Here is a 20,323-nt window from a genome sequence, read left to right as displayed (position 1 = left end):
GCTTGTTGGACAAGCAGCTGTTTCCCTAAGCAGCAGGGATCTGCCTTTCTGTGTTGAGCAGAACAGTCAAACCCTCAGTGCAGTGCATAGATTGGGGGGGTACCATTCCGCGTAACACATGGGATACTGTTGCTGTCACCACTGCTGTCATATTGGTTCACTAACACAGAGGCTGTGGAGAGTAGGACAGAGAGATTTAGCAGTGTGGATCCCTTTAAGAACTGCATGCAAAGGGGGAGGACCTTCCCTGCTGTTCCGCTGCAGCCAGGAAGTGGCTTTTGATTTTGTTTTTCATCCTGATCCTGCCCTGTTGCTCTGCTTTGAGCTGGCTCAAGAAGGGCAGCTGGTTGCCTGCTGGCAGGGAGGGGGCTGAGCAGCTCTTCTGCACACCCAGCTGCTTTTCTCCCTCCTAGGTGTGGCTCCTATAACTGGTTTCTTCATTTTAGAAATCTGTCCTATTCAGTGAGTGAGTCAGGCAAGTGCTGGGACAAGTGCCATAGCAAAGCCCCTAAGACAAGGGCAGCCAGCAGAACCGCAGAGCTTCTGGGCCAGCTATCAAGGGACTACAGCCAAGGTCAGTGCTAGTGGTGCTGTAGCTGGGAAGGTCCAGGGATAGGGGAGAAGCAAGATTTGTGAGGGAGGGCAGTATCTTTTATGGGACCAATTTGTGCAGTTAGGAGAGAGAGATGAGCATCTGGGTTTCAAGTGCTCTTCCTCAGGTCTGGGAAAGAAGCAGTGACAATGCAAGCTAAGTACCTGCTAGAGCAATTGCTTAAGTTTAACAGAATTGGGTTAATGAACTTGGCCACTTGAAAGGGAAGGAGTGAGTTCACCCTCCATGGCCCTTTCAGTTCCTGGTCTCTGAAGATGCTGGAAACCTAGGGCCAGTTATTTGTGATTCTGGGTTTGTTATCAATTAGCTGTACTGCCAGGAATCAGACTGACATTCCTATCAGAGAGCCTTTGTGCAGCCAGGTGGGAGTGACTTGAACAGTCTATAACAGAAATCATTTTCCACTTTTTCTCAGTAAACCATCCCAGCATGCATACAGCATTTACTGGCAAAAAGAGTGATTTTTAAACAGCTTATAGGAGTTTCCTGCAGTGAGCTCTACCGACAACAATGCATAACCCTGTCTACATCAGGGTGTTTGCCAATATAGAAGTACCATTAAAATCAACAAAGCACAGGCCCACCCGTTTTATCAGGAACAGTTTCTAGTGTAACCTGGCCAGTGTCACATCCAATTTGATAGAGCTGCTCAAATTCAACAAGACTCAGTTCTGTGCGACGCTATGTAAGTGCTGCTACGTGTACTAACACATGCCCAGTGGTGTGATGACAGGTTTGCCATAGGGCAGGGTTCTATAGCAGAGGGACCTTGATGGATGATGAGTGCAAAACCATTGCTAATAATAAGCACCACCATAGCAGAGCTGACAAGAGTCAGTGAGAGAGATGGGGCAGACAGCAGAAATCTGACATCAGGTTACAGGGCAACAGTCCTGAAAGAAAAAAAAAATCACCTCCTCTCTCCACCCACTCCCTTCTCCCATTGCTCAGTGTATGTAGTAGACACTGTTCTACTTTTCTTTCAAGGCACCAGGAAATAGAGAGAGAAATTCATGTCTTCCCTGATGAAATGGTTGTCTCTGCCTGTGACAGGTAAAGGTCTCTGTGCTGCTAACTTAAGGGAGCTCATTTCTAAGGCCCAGGCTTGATCTTTACTCCATCTTTTCTGATTGTGGCCAACTGGGTTAGCAGGTGCTGTGGAGGAAGGAGAAAAAATTCTCATGTTGCTTAACAGTGAAAGCCTGACTTTTCCTGCCAGTGAAATGAAGAACAGCATTAGCATGTCCAGGAAGGGGTAGTCCTCAGAGGGGAGGGTGGGTCTGGAAATCAGAGTATTGAGTTCAGATGTGTAAATGAAGGGGATATGAACAATGCCAGGCAACACTCTGCCCCACCCTAGGGAAAATGAAGTGCCTGAGATTTTCTAGCTTAGATCATTCTGCCCTAGAGAGTCTCCAGGTACTAAAGCAAGAGGGAGAGTCCCAACACACACACACACGCACACGCACCGTGCGCGTATCCTGGCAAATGATCTCTGTGATTAAAAGAGAAATCACTCCTAATTGAACTCACTTCTGCCAAAACAGCTGGTAAAACTGGCATAAGGGAGGGAAAAAGAAGGACTTGGGTGAAAGGTATCAATGTCCTGGGAAGGGGGGGTGAAGAAAAGTGAAGAACAGCAGGACTGTTGGCTAGCAGTATCACAACCAAAAGTTAGAGGCTGCAAACAATTATTAACAGAGCGCAGCGCGGAGCCCGCAGGATTCCAAAGTTCTCATTTAGCTTTCTGCAGTGTAGTGTGTGCATCTAACAAACTTTCACAGCATGTGAACCAGGCAGCAGGCCCCAGGGGACATAAATATGATGGTGGTTTATTTCAGGTATGTTCTCAGAGCTGAAGTTCCCTGTTCCCTGGGGCCACATTGCAGCCAAAGCTTGGGGATCCCCAAAAGGCCATCCTATGCTCTGCTTGCATGGTTGGCTGGACAATGCCAATACCTTCAACAGACTCATCCCGTTACTTCCAAAAGGTGGGTCAGATAGGATGGGTCAGGGGATCTGGCACATCACATCATGGGGGCGTTGCCACATGATTTACTGTTGTCCGCCTTTCAGATTACTGTTACATGGCCATGGATTTGGGGGGTCATGGCCTGTCATCCCACCGACCTGCTGGCTTTCCCTACCACTTTGTGGACTATGTAAGCGAGGTCCGCAGGGTGGTGGCAGGTGAGTAGGTGAGAAGAACCTGAGGGCAGAGGGTTTTGAGTGCATCTGTCTTTGAATGTATTATGTATCAATCCTCCAGATTGATATATGTCATGCTGCTCTGCGCATGTTGCCTCCCAGACCAGAAACAGCATGGACACTTTGCTAAAAGACAGAGCTCATTCATCTGTCCCTAGCACTGCACTAAGGTGCTTCTGGTCCCAGAGATAGGGTGCCTGGACATGCTATGCCTGACAATGCTGTTCTGAAGTAACTTAATGTCTAGACATGTCCCTTTTGTTCCTTCCTGGCTTCCCTTTGACCCCTTCTCTCCAGCCCCATTCAGACTTATATCGGCCCCTGGGACTATGTAAGAGTCCCTCACTTCCTCAGGATGCAAGCCATTACTCCACTCACTGCTGGCAGCATTGGGACACCTCTGGCACTGTATGGGAGGTTGAGATAGTGGAGCAGAATAGGCCTGGAACCCTCTAGGTCCTGGTTCAGGACCTCCAGCAGCTGTGGAGATAGACCAGTAAGTCATACTTCTCTCACAACTTTTCATGACACTCTTTATCACTTCCTACCTTAGTTTTTCTAGAAACTTTTAACTTCGGTCCCCATCCTGGGATTCTAGCATCTGTTCACAGCTCCAGTCTCCTCACCTGACACTTCTGCGGTCCTCACAACCTGGAGGAAACTGGCAGCCTCTTTCAGGGGAGCTCTTCTCCCTGAAAACTCTGTAGCATCCCTCCCAACAAGGAAATCTTATCTCTTCAGTCCCTTTTCCCCTGCTCACTCTCTTGACTGACACCCTTGTCTGGCTCTGCTTGTTAGGACTATACAAGGCAGGCTTCACAGCCTCTAAACCCCACATACCAGAGCTGCACTGCTGTCTTCCAAAGCAACTTTGGATGGGGATTTCCTAAACCCATTACAGATTCCAATATGAGCTGGATGCTGGCAGTAGCAGGATCCACTTCTCTCCTGAACTGAAACCCAGGCATAAAAGGAAGCCCTTTCCCAGGGCTGCAGCCCACCGGACACCAAAAACCTCACTATGCAAGCACTACCTGACCAAATAGCCCTGTTACTGACTTGCTCAGGAGCAAAACACTTGGGATTGTATGAGGAACAAACCACCCTAAAAGCTGCTGGTACATGGGTACATCCTGTGAGGGTCTCTAGCTCCTGCCTATCTTCCCTTTCCCATTGGTGCTACATGTAGGTACCACAGTAAGTCCAGCCATAAACAAAGGCGAGAGTGCCTGGGTGAGTGGTAAGTCATGTCACTTGGTTACTGCAGCAGTGAGGGGCAAGAGTGTCCACCAGTTTGACCCCAGGTACAAACTTTACTTGTGACCCCCTCTGCCAGTGTGTAAGGCTTTCCTTTGATGTGCCGCTGCCTAGAATTGAGGCTGCCAGCACATGTTCTATAGGAGTAGCACAGATGAGGCTGTAAATGTCCAGGCTGCTTTTCCCAAACCTCAAGGATTGTTATAAAAATGTATCATGTAATGGAGGAGCCTGACCCGCTGCTGAATTATGCAGCATGTTTTCAATTAGAGCAATAAAAACCCTTCCCTGTGGCTACGCCGTGCTGGTCTGTCCTGGCCCCTGTGAATATTCTGCAGCAGAGCAGTCTGCACTTCTTCTGCCCCACGGGGCAGTACCTAGACAAGCTGCTTTGCTTGATTGATGGCCCTTAACACCTGCCCTGAATAGGAATGGCTGGATGCTTTTCAGGCACGGTGAGTCCAAGTGCCAGAAGGAGCCGTACAGCACTGGCACCTGCTGACAGGCATTCACAGTGAAGCAGAGGCTGGAGGAAACTGGCCTATTTATCCCATCCCCTGATCAGGAAGCAGAAGCTGGGTGTAAAGCCTCTGTGTGCATGTGAGAAGGTGGAGGCAGCTGCTGTATCTAACACAGAACCACCTGCTTTTTATCTCTTGCCTTCTAGCCTTGCAGTGGAGTCGATTTACTCTAATGGGTCACAGTATGGGTAAGTGTATCTTTTGTCCCTGTGGCTTTCTGACTCCAACAAACAATAATGAGTAACTGGCTCCAGCCCTTTGTGTTGGCCTCTTGTGGGCTAAGATCAAGTTTACGCTGTCAGTGTGAAGCACCCAGGCATGTGATGTAATTATATGGCCCACCAGGCATATTTGAATTATACAAGATCTAAGCTTTCATTTAACAGTTTCTTAGGCTTCTTCAGTACAAGAAAAGCAGCTCCAGTGCAAGCGGGTGTCATTCACTCATTAATTGCCGATGGTTTACTCAGAGAGGATGGGAAACTGGGAGCCTAACCTCTTCTGCAACACCTGGAGTGAGTGAAGTATTGCACTTGGCAGAGTAGATCAAGGCTTCTGTCACTACCCGGCAGGCAGCAGAAAGTTACTGGACACTGGTGCCTTCTGCCAGCTACCAGGTGTGAGCCCCTCATCATCTGATGCTATCCCAGTGTGTGCTTTGTGCTCTGGCCATGGAACTGCTAAGCAGAGCCTCAAGGAGCAGATGGATGTGCATGTGTGCTGGCAGCCCAGCAGAGGTAGCTGCTGCTATCTGCTGCCAGCACCCATAGTTTCATAGTTGGTAGGGTCAGAAGGGACCTGAGCAGATCATCAAGTCGGACCCCCTGCTATGGCAGGAAAAAGTACTGGGGTCAAATGACCCCAGCAAGGTGTTCATCCAGCTTCCTTTTAAAGACCCCCAAGGTAGGAGCCTGCACCACTTTGCTTGGAAGTTGGTTCCAGATCCTAGCTGCCCTGACAGTGAAGTAGCACCTCCTGATATCTAGTCTGAATCTACCCTCTGCTAGCTTGTGACCGTTATTTCTAGTCACTCCTGGTAGCGTTCGGGGGAACAGGGACTCCCCCAATGCCTGCTGGTTCCCTCTGACTAGTTTGTAACAGGCCACTAGATCCCCCCTCAGTCTTCTCTTGTGGAGGCTGAACAGGTTCAGGTCCCGTAGCCTCTCCTCATAGGGCCTGCCCTGCTGCCCCCTGATCATGCGAGTGGCCCTCCTCTGGACCCTCTCCATGTTGTCCACGTCCCTCCTGAAGTGCGGTGCCCAGAACTGGAGGCAGTGCTCCAACTGCGGCCTGACCAGTCCTGTGTAGAGGGAGGATCACCTCCCTGGACCTGCCTGAGACGCATCTATGGATGCATGACAAGGTATGGTTGGCCTTCCTGGCCACGTCCCCACACTGCCGGCCCATGTTCATAGCGCAGGCAGGTAGGTGTAGACATGGCCAAGGCATAACTGAAATCCAGTGGGGAAATGCTGTTGGGAAGAAATAGCTCCCCCCCTCCTCCCTCCATTCTTTTCTTGCCTTCTCAATTTCACTGTGAAGGAAGAAGGAGAACATGATACCAAGGCACAGACAGGAGGGAGAAAGCAGAGCGGGTAAGGGAAAGCAGTGCAGAGCAGAGAGTGGCACCCTAAAGGTGGGCATATTTTCCCATTCAGCAGTGATCATGAATATACTTTAACAGAGCTTTCTGGTGTGCTCAATATTTGTTACCAAGTAAAGCACCTTGGGTCTCATGCAAGTCTCCCACTGCCATCAGCCAGACCTCTGCTGCAGAACCAGCGGCTCCAGGGCTCCTAAATTTCAACCTTGGGCCATGGAACATAATTAAAAATGGAATTTGTTCCTTTCCCTGTTGGCTTTGATTCCCCCAAGGCTGCTTCATCTTCTGACCATATCCATGCAGTATCCAAACACTGCACTGCTTTAGACAGCAGGTCCCAGTGGGCTCATGGTCCTTGCTGAGGGAGACTGGGTGTGGAGTCTGAAGGGGACTATCACATAGGCAGATGGTACCACTGGACTCTTCCCTCTATCACCCTCTGTTAAGAGATTTGCTGTCCTTGTGGTTAGGACCCAAACCTCAGACTGAGACGTTTGCTTCCTTGTAGAAGATGGTTGACCTGGACTTCTAGGCCATCTCAGTAACACTCCAGCTAGCTTCTGAGGTAGCTTCCACTCTGGGGAAGGGATGATGATGCCTCTGCACTGGGTTTATTGTGTATAAACCAGGTGGCCTTCTCTCTCTCACAGGTGGGACAGTTGCAGGAATGGTGAGTATAGAAACCCTTTTTGATGGAGTTCACCTAGCCAGACAGTCTCCTGAGCTGGGTGGGTGATAACTCTGAGGCTGGGGGGAAATACAGCGATACTCTGTATGAGACAAATACATTTGGGGGCAATATAAGTGGATTTCTTGTCCAACACACAATTTTCATAATGTTTTTGCCTCTTCCCAGTTCTCCTGCATTTTCCCGGAGATGGTGGACAAGCTGATCCTCCTGGAATCTTGTGGTTTCTTTCCAGCTCCTCAGGTTAGATTCGCTCCTCCTCTGCCCCTAGCAGGCATAATAACCAGAGACAGGCAACAAGGTTCCCTTAGCTCTATCTCTGGAGGAACACATTTCTTAGCACCCTTCCCCTGAGTCCATTTCGTACTGCGTCCAGTTCTGGGCACCGCACTTTAACAAGGACGTGGAAAAGCTTGAGAGGGTCCAGAGAAAAGCCACTTGTATGATCAGGGACTTGCAAGGCAAGCCATACGAGGAAAGGCTGAGGGACCTGGGCCTCTTTAGCCTAAAGAGAAGGTTGAGAGGGGACTTGATAATGGCTTACTGCTATATCGGAGGAGTGCGTCAGGAGCCTGGTGAACAATTGTTTAGTAGGACACATCTTGGGAAGACCAGGACCAATGGATACAAACTCCTGGAAGGCTGTTTCAGACTTAATACTAGGAAAAACTCCTTCACAGTCGGGGTGTCTGGGCTATGGAATAAACTCCCTCCAGAGGTGGAGCAGTCACGTACCCTGGAGGTTTTCAAGAGGAGACTGGACAGTCACCTCACTGGGGTCACCAGTTGTCTTCCTGCGCAGAGCGGGGGGGCTGGACCCAATGATCTGCAAGGTCCCTTCCAGCCCCTAACAATCTATGAATCTAAGAGCTGAACTCCCCTTGAGATGTACCAGGGTGAGAAGCCAAAGATTTAGTACTACTTTTTTCTATGAATAATGGCCTCCTACAATTTTTTTTCCTCCCCTGACAGTCCCTCTCTTACTCCTATTTGTCCCTGCTGAGAAATAGCTGCTTTTCAAGGGTGAGGTCAACAGATGTTATGGGGCTTTGGGATCCTCCAGGGAGAAGGGTACTGTGGAAGTGTGTGAAATCACTGTCACCTGCGTCTCTGCATTTTAGGATCATGATGCATGGCTGGAATCTAAGCGGAAGGTGGTTGAGAGCCTCCTGAGCCTGGAGCAGAACGAGCACCAGCCCCATAAGACGCGCAGTCCCCAAGCAGCACTGAAGAGGTATGTTTTCCATCTTCCCTGTTTCTGCACAGGATGGTGCTACGCTCCTGCCATCGAGGAGTTGTTGGAATCCTCCCAGGTAGAAGTGGAGCGGCCAAAACTGTGAGGTGAAGTTATGTCTCCTTAGGCTTGCCCCTTCCACAACTCACAATTCCTTCTCCTCTTCTTCCAAAATCTGAATAAGGGCTGGTACTTCTCCCTCCCCAGCCTCATCCCCTTTTGAGGCTTAGCATAGGCTGGCTAGCACACAAGAGCTGAGGCTGCTGTCACTGGAATAGGATGGTTTTCATCTCCACCCTCTCTCCTTTCTGTCACCATCCCTTTGTGGTGCCTCTTCCATGCTGTCCATTCAGCAGCACGAGCTCCTCCCATTTTTTTGCTATGTCTTTTCCCAGGTTATTGGAAGCGAACCCCTACCTGACAGAGGAGAGTGGAAAGATCTTGCTGCAGCGGGGAGCTACAGAGATGCCAGATGGTAAGATGCCTCCATGGGCTGCTGTGTAATGTCAGCTTCTGAGTTAAGAGAGTGGTAACTGCTCACTGTCCTAGACCCAGGCAGAGGCGCACCCTGGGCCCAAACCCCCGCAGTTGGAGTTTCAGAGCCTGGAAGCAGAGTTCCCATCAGCTGAGGTCCCAGCCCACCTTTCCTGTCAGAGCATGGTGCTTTAACATGCCAAGAAACCCCAAATATACCCTGACCTCCTGTCCTAAGAAATAGTTCTCAAAAAAAAGACTCAAAAATCAGAAAGGAAGCTAGAACTCCTGGTGTATCTCCCACTGTCAGGGATAAAAAACTTCCCTTCTTCCTTTCCAGGCCTGGTGTACAACAGAGACATGAGAATCCTTAAGGTAAGCACAGCTTTCTGTCCTAGTCCACATGTCTTTCTGCCCTGGAATTTGGCTAAGCCATTGGCTCACAGAGAAGCAAGAGCTGGAGAAGGCCCGTCCTGTAATAGGTCACATCTTGCTTATGTTTCATCATTTAGAAGTGATGGAGCTTCCTTTGGGGGACTTTGGTATTTGAATAGTTTTAATTTACTGCACACCTGTGGAACCACTGCATTTAATGGGATTTCCCAACAAAAGCCAAGTTAGACCTCTCTGATCACTCTGAACAAGTCCTCTTTGAGGTTGTTTACACTCAACCCCCCTCTGTGGGGCAATGCTGTCTTCTGCTGTCAAGAGTTATTCTGCCCCTGCCAGGAAGAGTAAAGCTTCTGCTGCCTCTGCAGCAGGCCTGTGAAGACACTCTTGCAGGCTACTGCCATGCCTTCAGCAGCCATTGCCTTTCTGGGGTGCACACTGGTCTCTGGCTGCACAGCTGCTGCAGTGGATCTGTGCAGAGCACCTAGAAGTGCTTGGGTGTCCCCATCCTCTGAAGCAGCTTGGCAGATGAAACTGTGGTTTGCTTTCAGGAGTTCTGCCAGTAGAAGTGGGAAGCTGTAGATAAGGCCCCAGTCAGCCCTTGGACTGCAGGAAATGGTTGTGAAAAGTTCAGTGCTAAAAACCATGCTGGCTACTAGGATTTGGTAACTTTTCAGACTGTTTGAGCCCATTCATAGCCTAAGCAGTGTGATACATTACATCTTGGGAGCATCCTCTGTCCACACTGTTACAGCCATTGGCCTAGTGCACATGTTGACAAAGTGGCAAGTCTGGATTAAGAATGACATCTGTTTCATTGATCCACACACCTTCTCACCCTGGCAAAAGATTGCATGTCTGTCACATCTCAGATTTGCATCCCAGGCTGCATCTGAGCCTCTGCAGAACTTACAGATGCTCAGTGTTAGTGAAGCCACTGACACTGCTAGGCCATGAGACTGCAGCCTCTGCACCCCTGCCTCAGGTGTATTGACTGATCTATCCTTGCCTCTGCAGCACAACCGGGAATTCATCACTCTGGAGCAGTGTGTGAACTTCCTGAAGAAGATCCAGGCACAGGTCCTAATGATCATGTGAGTGGTACATAAGCATAACCAATCCCCTTTGTCCTGCCCATTGCCCTCTGCCAGGGCTCCCCTGTGCATGAGGTGAGCTGGAGACTAGTGATGAATAAACAGCCTCTTCCAGTCACAGGTGGGAGTGTGAAGGGTTTTAACAAAACAGGAATCAATCATGTCTTGTGTAGTAGACAAAAAATGAGGGTAGGTTCCCTACTCAATCCTTTTTGACAGAACCTTAAGCTACTTCTTACAGTGATGCTGTCCCCTTTCCACAGGCCTGGCCACCTCCCTGATTAGCAAACTTTTGTCTACTTTCCTGAGTTTTATTCTCCCTGCCCTGGATAAGTTTTGTTCTCCCTGCCTTGCTGCTTCCTAGTAATTAACAGGCAAGAACTGAGTCAATGTACCTGAAGCATGTGGTAGCTATCACAGGTTCCTCTCAGGAGACAACCCCACTTCTCTCCCATTCAAAATTTTCATTCTACTCTGAAATCCACCAGATGGGATCCCTATACCACCCAGTCCTTGCTAGTAGTTACATTTGATTGCAGGGGTGGCAGTAGCTTTTTTCTCCCTACTTCCATTGGGCTCAGAAATTCACCTCTCCCATCCCCATGGTTCAAGGGGGGAGTTGCTACCCTCACCCCTCAGACTCCTGCTTTTTAATAGCCTTTTAAAACTCATACCTCTTGGATATACCTGCGCAGGTCCCCAAGGGGTTCACTAAATTGCTCCCCACTTAATAATCCTTGCTACCTTGCTCACAGAGAAGGAAAGCCCCATTAATGCTCTATTTAATTCCCTTTGTTGCCTGTACATTTCACACTTGCTCCTTATCTCTACCCAACCCAACCCCCAATTCACACCAGCACTGCTTGAATGGGCAGGAATAACAGGCATCTTCTATTGATACAGGGAGGGGGAGTGTGTGAAATGAAGGTTAGAAAACAGCTTTACAGCAATGCTAGCACCTTTCTTTCACATAACCAACTGAATAAGGAGTCTCTAACCTCTCTGATTATAAAAATACTTAGCAAATGCAAACACAGATCTCCTCTAGTCTGGGTTACCAGTGTTCTAACGCCTGAAGAGAATTAGCTATCAGCTGTACTTCACTCATCTTGTTTTTGAAGTCACAGTGAACAGCCAAAGCCCTGGAGGGGTGGAGGAAAGCAAGAGAAGAGGGGTAGAGAAAAAAAGCAATGGTAGTCTGGTAAATGCATAGCTAAATAATTGAACAGCTGTCCCCATTACCTCTAAAACTTCAAGGAGATTACTTAAGTGGCCAAAAACTGTTGTTGGGCTACAGAGTGTTGCAAAAAGGCAGCTGGTGCATGAGAGGGAGGGAAAGGGGTCAAAACAGACCAGGGATGTTTGGGAGTGGGGTGGGGGAGATGCTCCCAATCCCCCTATATCTGCCTAGCTTATTTAGACCAAAAGTTCTTTAAGGGCTATAGTCCAGATTTTTAGAAGGTATCTAATCTTCTAGCTACTGTTGATTGCTCTTTAAAAATCTAGGCATATCTTACTAGGTTTATACTGGGGCCTTACAGTAGTACCTAACATCCTGCTCAGGTATTTCCACTAATACCATCATTTAAAATAGCAGTGAAAGGGTAATGTTTTCTCAACCACTTTCTCTTACCCGTGGCCTGTTGTAGAAACAACTCACAGGTTGCATCTGTAAGTTTCAAACAATCACATTGGCCCCAGCTTTACTAACAATAAGCCATGTAAAAGAGGCTATTCAGGCATTTCATAGACCTCAGCCATACCCACATCTGAGGCTGCATAAAAACCCCACATATGTGCATCCTCAGTGGCTCATTGCTATAATGATGTCATTACAGATGAGGAGTGGGGAGGAAGGAAAACCTTGAGAGATACTGTTGGAGGTAGGCTTGGACATGGAAGGACCAGCAAATAGCACATTAAAGGCATGGTGCTGCTTCCCTTGAGGCTGCTATGTCAGACTGACATGCACCTGATTTTTGGAAGCTAACCAGTTCTGGGCTTGGATGATACTAGGATAGGAGACCACATAGGTGCTGCAGTTTACAAGCTATGGTTAAATACTAGGCCAAAGAAGCTTGTGAATGGAGACTTAATTTAGCCCCTTTATAGCTGCTTAGCTGATTAGAAAAGAAAAGGAAAAAACCCTCTTCTCCTTGAGCAGCTAAGGCATTTGTTTCATCAGGAGCCAGGCAGATCCCTAAATGGGCTGATTTACAGTGTAAGTGGGGGATGAGATGCAGGGAGTTGGCTCAGAAGAAGATGGCTCTTGTCCTCTCTGGCAAGGAGATCAGCATCATTATACCAAGTGTGTCTCTAATTCCTAATCACATGGCCTCATTCTCTCTCCACCAATGATCATATCTTGGCCCACCCACACCTGCCTTCCACTCAAGCTTGGAAAACCTTTCTTGAAACTTCCTTGGTAAAACCCTTACTACACACCTCCCTCAAGGCCACCCCCACCGTGATACCAGTGCCCGCTGTGCATCAGGGCTGCTGGGAGCTATGTAAGGCCAAACGAGAAGTAAGTGATATAAATATGCAAGTTCTCTGCCCCATTTTGCCTCTGTGCATTGCTTGTCATCTTAAACAACAAGATATGCAGAGGTGCAGCTACGTCTACATCTTTTCAGTGGAGCATCCTACGTACCCTGGCCACAACCTGTAGCTCTGGGCATTGCTATGAAATAAACATTGAAATGGAGGGGAAAACTGAGGGTAGAAAATCAGATGTCTGCAGCAGAACTGGCTTCCTAAGTCTCCTTTGTATCACAGAAGCAGAGCCCTGGGAGCTTCTCTCTCAAGGAAGCACAGGGGTTAAGTTTTTACCTGGCTTTTTGGGATTCAGAAGAAATCAGCCATAGCAATTTCTAAAGATGCCATCTTGAAAACCTGGGTGATTGCAGGTTTATAGTCTCACATGTGCCACCGTGTGGCAGAAATCCAGGACTGCCACAGCCTGTAAATTTGAAACCAGAAAAAAGTACTTGCGTGGTTTCCCCACCTCCTCTAATTTTATCTTTTCCTGAGTGACTGCTTTCACAGCCCCACAGGGCAAAACACAATGGCTGGTTTTATGGCTGATGTAAAAACACACATAGAGACACAAAGGAAAAATAAAGCCACCCAGGAGAGATGGAGGAGCTGGATGGGTGAAACCAGTCAGAAGTGGAGTGTGTTTTTAGGGCTTAGGCCCTTTCCAAAGACTCGCTGGCCTCAGCTCTCCTAAGAGCTAGAATTTCGTAGAACTAGGTCCTGGGAAGGGCAGGGATTTGCTGAACTTGTGCACAGTGATCAATCCCTTCTTTTACCTGGGTTCAGAATACACATGGGCTGCTAGGTAATATACATTAATATTATAGATGCTATATAATATGCATTAATATGAAACTCATGCAGAGATGGCTGTTACGCTCCTCACTCCACTCGGTGAATCTGTGACCCCTCTCTTCTACCCACCACCATTGCTGACCCCCAGCTGAGTGGGGGCAAGGGGAAATATGATCAATCTCCTTTTCTCTGACTGTCATCTTCTGGAAAGGAAAACAGGTAAGGCCTATAGAGACATGAGACAGGGTGTACTGTGCATGACACTGAGCCTTGTTCTTGCTTTTTAGGGCCAAGGATGGGCTTTTTTCTTATGAAGATCCAGATAAAAGCATGAACTTTGTAAAACCCTTGCAGGCTGCATTCAAGTCTAACTTGAGAGAGGTGAGAGAGCACACCCTGCCCTTCGCTATCAGAGAGCTGGTCCACACACAAGCTGGTCCTTAGCTGGACTAGCCCCCTCTGGGATGCATGTGTTCCAAGGTTCTCCACACAGGTTGCCATTCCAAAATACTGATAGTAGTGATTGGTGACATTTCCTAGTGGCGGGTCGAATGACCCAGCTCCAGTCCAAGGTAGGTTGGGGCTAGGACCCAGCTGCTGCTGACACTACTGCTTCTACCCATCGCCCAGGCACAGTGTGAGCGAAACTCCTAGCTGCTGGAATGCTGCCCAAACCCCCAGCTCCATAGGCTGGATCCAGCTAGCAAGCTGCTAACCCCTGCTTTACATTATCTTGGATTCTCTCCCTGCTTTCTCTCAGACTAATTTCCCTGTGTGACAACGCCTGAGTCAGGGAGGGAGCAGGTTGGCCTCTCTCCACCTGCTAGTTAGTTAGCAACTGCCTGTAGAGTTAAGGAGTTCCACATTTCCAATCATCTACCAGTGTCTGATGTTGCGGTTTGATGCAGGATGAGCAGCTTGGGGGCAGGGTAGGAATGGAGAAGGGTTGCCACCTATCAGTCAGTTCATAGCCTCACACCATGAGATTGAATTATATTTACCAATTTATTCTGCGTGGGATTTACCCAATTATCTTTTATGATACATATCCCAGCCATAGCACTTACCTTGCTGGCTGCTTATGGCAGCATGTTTCTTCAGCCTGCATCTTCCCACATTCTCTCCTTCTAGAGTTTCCAGCTGGTGGAGGTGCCGGGGAATCACTTTGTCCACCTGAATGAGCCAGAGGAAGTGGCTGGGATCATCAGTATCTTCTTAGAGAAGGACAAGGACTCCAAAGCCAGATTGTAGCATCGGGGTTGAGCTCCCAGGGGAGATGGCAGTAGTGACATAAGAGAATGAGGAGCTCCAGACCCAGTCCCTGGAGGAGACAGCACTTTTACCTGGTAATGCCCTGATATTTTGCTCATTAAATTATATTTTCATCTCTTTCCCAATCTCAGTTATTTGGGCTCGCAGAAAGAATGTCTCTAAGCAAATAGGTGTGATGGATGCTCCCAGGAAAGAACCAAGCAAATTGTCCTCCTGTTCAAAGTGGGTGAGGGGAAAGGTTCTCTCTTCTGGCCTCCATTTAGTGCACTGCAGCAGGAGCCAAGCTGTGGGCTAAGCAGCTTCCAGATGTAAGGTTCACATGTGTCTGTTACCCCCTGTGCTGTTCTGACAGAAGGGAACAACCTCCCTCTCCCCATTTTACTGATATGATACTCAGGAAAGGCCTGGGAGGGTCCAGGCAGGACATCCAGCACAAGCAGGATGAAGCCTTATCTACAGTTGATGAGAGACTTACAGCAAGTTCTCTGATCTTGTCCAACATGGCAGGGCTGATTGCACTACAACCCCTGCCTGAAAACAGCATTAAGACTATTCAGATGCTTCCTCTCACCTGTTTTCTTTAGTGTCTTAAGCAAGAGTGATTGAGAATGTGGCTTGCTGACAGCTCTGCTCAGTGTACCTGTGGGCACATGGTACCCCTTGTAGGGTTGTATGGACACCAAACCTTAACTCAGGAGCATAATGCTCAAGTTGTGCCTGGGGCAGCATAAAGTCACCCTGGGAAAAGTTGCAAAGGTAACTTGGTCTTTCACAGTAGGAGTGAATCTGCTTTAATACTCCAGCTTGGTCTTGGACAAGATCAAAGAACTGTCAACTTTAGGTAAGGCTTCATTGTGCTGTAAGTGGTCCTTCTGTGTTTGCAGTCCCCTTCCTTTCTGGCGTTGGTCAGGTAACATGCTGCTTGGAGCAGAGGTGGCCTCTCTGATCAAATCTCAGGTCAGTTACATTGCTATAGAACTTAAAAACCAACTGGATCATAAATCCCAGGAGAGCTCTGGTGTGCACAGTAGCAAATCCAGTCACAGCAGCTGCTGTGCATAGCTTCTGGGAAGAGCTTTAACCCTGCAGTGGCGTGGCTCCCCCTCACTGCACATTGCTGCTTGCTCTCTTTAATCTCAGCCCATAGCGTTTTGCTCCAGTGCCTTTGTCCAGCCTGCGGCTACAGTTCTTCCCTGTGGGAGCAGGAAGCTCCTGGGGCAGAGGGGAGAGAAGCTGAAGTCAGTGACAGTGCAGAAAGGGCTCTCTTTGTGCTTCCAGGGATTACTTACATAGCCCCCAAAATCTACATCACTGTTATTAGAATTGTGTTGTGCACTCTCCAATTATTAACCTGGTCCAGAGGGCACAAAGATGGAGACAGCACATCGCAGGAACCCTGCTATCTCCTGCATCCCTCACTAATGCAGTGGGAGTGAGGTGCCAGCAGAGCAAGGAGCCACTTAGCTGGCCAGGGCAAAATGTAGAGGAAGGGGGCTGAAGTCCCTGAACTGCTCCATCTACACAGGGTTTCAGCCATGGAATCACTCCTGGAATTGGGCACCAAGTACCTCACCACTACGTATCTACTCCTGAGGTACCAAACCTGGGTTCAAATACCTGGTTGGCCCCCTCACAGCAGGTACTTGAACTCCCAACCCAAGGAAATGCCTGGGGCACAAGGGCATTGAGGATAATCTGTGAGGCAGCTGAAGTAGCCCCCGCCCAAACACAACTACAGAATCAGATCCCAGTGGTAGAGTAGGAGCTTCCCCATTTTACAGGAAAAATTGCACCTTGGGGGCTCTGCTCCTGCTGGAGCTCTACACAGCAAAGCAGCCTGGGCACTTGGGCAACTTTGCACATTCTGAATAGGAGAAACTCAGGCAGCAGCTGAGCAGCTGGTCTGAGAACATCTGCTGTGCCTCAATGGTGGATTCAGGGTCTTAAAGGCAACAGCAGTACACTCTTGTACTTCAGTCTTTCACATAAGATGCCTGCTGGCATAGTCCCCCTGCTATTAGCACCTGGTTCTGGAAATAGTCTAGGAGAGACTGCTCGAGGTAAAATGGGTTTTACTTCACAACCATCCTCTTCCCTCTCCTTTCCATCTACACCCCTTATTTCATCTACCTTCAAAAAAGCAAAACTTGTAATGAAAAAGCAGCTCCCCCTTCCCCTGTGGTGGGCAAGGATGCTAGTTTATCTTTGGCCAACAAAGTAGCTGTCCCCAGCACCTGACTGCCATTATCCCTGCCCACAAGCATGTGGGGAGCTGCTCTCCCACTGACAACAACAAAATAAGAGGCACTTGGCACTTAAGAAACACAGAAGCACTTTATTTACAGTTCATCATGATTAACTTCCATGGCCTTGGCTGAACAGGATCATCAGCCCCTTTGTTGTAAGCCTAGGGGCACTGGCTGAGCTGTTACCTGCTTTGCAAACATGAGTCACCAGGGCAACAAGACACACATGGAGGGTTGATACAGAGAGGCCTCATCAAATTTAACATGGGAGAGGGTAGAGCCCACACATGTATCAGGCTAAGGGCACACCCACACTGGGCTGCTAGCACTGGAGGCTGGCACTAGCCTGCTGCCACTAATTCATCCTCCAGATTTTCACTTGTAAACACTACGGATTTCCCTGTGGGGCCCAGGTAGGAGCAAAGTGGGTGGGCTGATGCCTCTGCACTTCCTCGCAGCAATGCCAACACCCCAAGATGCTGCAGCCCGTAGAGTGGCTCAATATGGCCGGAACTTGCGCTGGGCCCGCATCAGTGCGATCCTCTGCTTGTCCTCCTCAAACTTCTTCCTCAGCTGGGCGATGTCTGAGAAGCAGCAGGAGGGGAGGGGGAAAGGAATTAGGGTCAACAGGCTAGAGACAGAGAGCAGACAGTTTCTCTAGGAGTGTCAACTCCAGCTACTCTCAAGAGCACTTTGCACACCAGAGAGCAGATTCAGCCCTGGTGCAAGCAGCCAGGAAAACTTGAGCAGGCACAAACCCCACTGGCCCTGGATCCTGGAGGGAGAAGAATCAAGTCACAGCACAGTGCTGTCTGCTCCTCACCTTTAGATAGCTGCCTCCACACAGCCCATGAAGCCAACTGTATCTCCCCACAGAGATGGGAATAAGGAGAGATTGAACTTCTGCTCAGATGTGGGTGGACAGGGGCTCATGCACCTATTACAGACTACTGTGGGCTCTATGCTCTGCCACTGAAGCAGGAGCCCACTGCCCCTCAGAACACTACTTGCCTTCGGTCCTACCCTGACTTGAAGTGTCAGGTGGATGCCACCACCCCAACACTACACTGGGTTTCTTTGAGGGCCTCTCACCAAACCCCAACCAGGCCCAACCCTAATAGGCTGAGCTGACAGCATCAGCTTGGGCTGGCTGATTGCTGCCTGGCAGCTCTCATCTGTTCCCTTACTGGTGATAAGCAGCTAGCTGAGACAGGTGCTGTTTGGACTGGGATGCTGGGGAGAGAAAAAGATGAGGAAGGGCAGGGAGAGGCTCAACTCACGCTCCCGCTTGGTCTCACGGTGCTGCCAGGCATAGAAGTTGAGCAGCTCCTTGCGTGCTTTCTTCCGCTTCTCTCTTTCTAGAGCCCGTAAGTTGGCGGCCTCTGTCCGGGGGAGCCCAGGCCTTCGGCCCTTCCGTGTCACCTTCACCCAGCCTTCCTCATCAGGGACACCCTCCTCCTCCACAGCCTTGGCTTCCTCCTGCACAAGGAACCAGAGATTGTGGGGAGAGAATGGGAGAAAGCAGCAGCAGCTCAGGGTGAACCCACCACAAGATGGTAGGTTCCATTCCCAGCTGCCACCTCTCCAAGCACACACACAACAGTAGAATGAATGCTAGCACCTGCTGCTCTGCCCAGTGACAAGGCACAAGAGGCATTTTGGGGAGGCTTTGGAAATGAGGATGCAGACTCTACACCCTCAGTAGCATGACAGTGGGTCAGAGGCACTGGGTCACCCAAGAATCAGTGCGTTTATGGGGTAGTCAGAGTATAAGTCACAGGAAGGGGTTCTAAAAACAGAGGAAGCCAGTCTCTGGGCTCAACCCACAGGGCTCAACTATCACAGCTACTGCCCAGCCAGGCACTGAGATAGAGTGACAGCATGGTATGTTTTACAGGACTTCCTGCCCCAACACACACATGCAGGGGGAGGAAGAGAGAGGGGGCTCTATGAATTGTTCTGTTCTGTTCACCAGACAGGCCAGACAGTAGTGATTATCCCTGAGGAAGTCACCAGCTCCTGAGACTCTTTCAGAGAGATGCCTGCCTAGTGTATGTCATCAGGCCTCCATACCTCTGCTACCTTCTGGTCATAGGCCTGCATGAAGGTGTCCACTTCAGCCTTCAGCTCCTCTGGATTCACCAGTGAAGCAGCATAGCAGGAAATCCATTCTAAGACAAGGAAGGAAGGAGGAGGGAAGTAATAGCTCTTCCCTGCAGCCCTGGAGAGAACAACCCTGAGGACCAGAGAAGGGCTACACCTCCAAACCCATCAACCCTCAGGCCAAAGAGTCAGCAACAGAACCAGCTAATGACAAATGTGGCCACTGTGGTTTGCACAAAGCAGGCAGCTGTTGCATGATCTAGGCAACCTGCTGGCTTTTTTCACAGAGGCCAATGAATGGCTATCCAATGGCAAGACTGACAGCCTGAATTAGGCTGGATTTTCCTACAGCCAAGCAACTCCACACTTCACTGAACGGGCCACCCAGGTCCCTAACAGCTCACAATATAACATGCTTTTTTGTGAAAGGCTTCTTATTAGTCTGTCACATCACCCTGTACAGCAAGGCTGCTCCCAGCAGTGGGGAGGAGACTGTGGCCTTGGGGCTGAAGCATGTATGAACCTGATTCTACAGAGACTCTACTGAGAAGGTGCTCCAAAGCAGATAGTGCACTGCTGTCTATAACCCATGCAGAGGTTTCTAGATGCACCATGTCTTAGAAATGGGAGTTACGCTTATTCCCAGTCTTGGGCAAGCTAGAGTTAGCGCCTCCAAACCAGGAGGACTCCAAAGATGCCAGGGAGAGGGTCTCTACGATGACTATGGCACCACATGTAACCTCCACCTCCCCTTGTATACAGACCACCCCCCTGTACTGACCAGCTGGGGAACATATCAAGAACTATCTTCCTAATAGGGCAAGAAACACAGGGAGCACCAAACAAAAGAGGAGAAAGGCAAAGCCCAGCAACATCCTGCTCATTCTGGGGTTTGGCAGAGGACAGAGAGCTTGGGCAGCACTATGTCCTCTAGCTGATGGAGGCAGACTTGGAGATAGTGTAGATGACTTACTGAGGATGCCTGTTTTCACAGGGCAACTCTCTGAAGATATCAGCAGGGGCTCGTGTGCGGAGAGGGAGGTGGCTGCTTGGACCCCTGATGGGTTCTTGAACACAACATAGGCCACCCAGAATCCCTAGGGAGGAGGGAACGCGCAGGCCGGTCAGGGCCAGTCGGCTCCTGCAAAGGGAGCAGGCCCCAGAGCAAGATGGTGCTGCACAGACTCAAGGCCCCAGGCAGCAACAGGCTGGCAAGGGACCATTAAGGGAGGACACCAGAGAATCCTGTTCCCCTGCTCCAGGGTGCACCAGCCTGAGCTCCCCCCC

The 20,323-nt window shown here is 49.4% G+C and overlaps 2 protein-coding genes across 4 annotated transcripts in view; one reads left to right on the top strand and one right to left on the bottom strand.

Moving 5' to 3' along the window:
• Nucleotides 1-267: 267 nt before the first annotated feature.
• SERHL2 (serine hydrolase-like 2) lies at nucleotides 268-14,807 on the top strand. 3 transcript variants are annotated; one of them, XM_019545224.1, is made up of 13 exons: nucleotides 268-574; nucleotides 1,601-1,666; nucleotides 2,455-2,604; nucleotides 2,690-2,803; nucleotides 4,746-4,787; nucleotides 6,853-6,872; nucleotides 7,059-7,133; nucleotides 8,012-8,124; nucleotides 8,520-8,599; nucleotides 8,939-8,973; nucleotides 10,006-10,082; nucleotides 13,703-13,796; nucleotides 14,547-14,807. In XM_019545224.1, the coding sequence occupies exons 2-13, from the start codon at nucleotides 1,627-1,629 to the stop codon at nucleotides 14,664-14,666; spliced, it is 960 nt and encodes a 319-aa protein (XP_019400769.1). In that variant the 5' UTR covers nucleotides 268-574; nucleotides 1,601-1,626; the 3' UTR covers nucleotides 14,667-14,807. The 3 variants fall into 3 exon arrangements, with proteins under 3 accessions (XP_019400769.1, XP_019400770.1, XP_019400771.1); XM_019545225.1 differs by lacking the exon at nucleotides 1,601-1,666; XM_019545226.1 differs by lacking the exon at nucleotides 2,455-2,604.
• Nucleotides 14,808-16,999: 2,192 nt separating this feature from the next.
• RRP7A (ribosomal RNA processing 7 homolog A) overlaps nucleotides 17,000-20,323 on the bottom strand; it is a 4,613-nt gene continuing 1,289 nt past the window's right edge. The window contains exons 2-5 of the mRNA XM_019543923.1: nucleotides 20,010-20,133; nucleotides 19,007-19,104; nucleotides 18,214-18,412; nucleotides 17,000-17,517 (exon numbers count right to left, since the gene is read on the bottom strand). Coding sequence (XP_019399468.1) covers nucleotides 17,432-17,517; nucleotides 18,214-18,412; nucleotides 19,007-19,104; nucleotides 20,010-20,133 — 507 coding nt within the window. The 3' untranslated portion in view covers nucleotides 17,000-17,431. The remainder of the gene's footprint in view (nucleotides 17,518-18,213; nucleotides 18,413-19,006; nucleotides 19,105-20,009; nucleotides 20,134-20,323) is intronic.

Source organism: Crocodylus porosus, unplaced genomic scaffold (assembly GCF_001723895.1).
Source record: "Crocodylus porosus isolate Cpor-Errol unplaced genomic scaffold, CroPor_comp1, whole genome shotgun sequence".
NCBI classification, from domain to species: domain Eukaryota; kingdom Metazoa; phylum Chordata; order Crocodylia; family Crocodylidae; genus Crocodylus; species Crocodylus porosus.
This window is presented reverse-complemented; position numbering and strand designations above follow the sequence as displayed.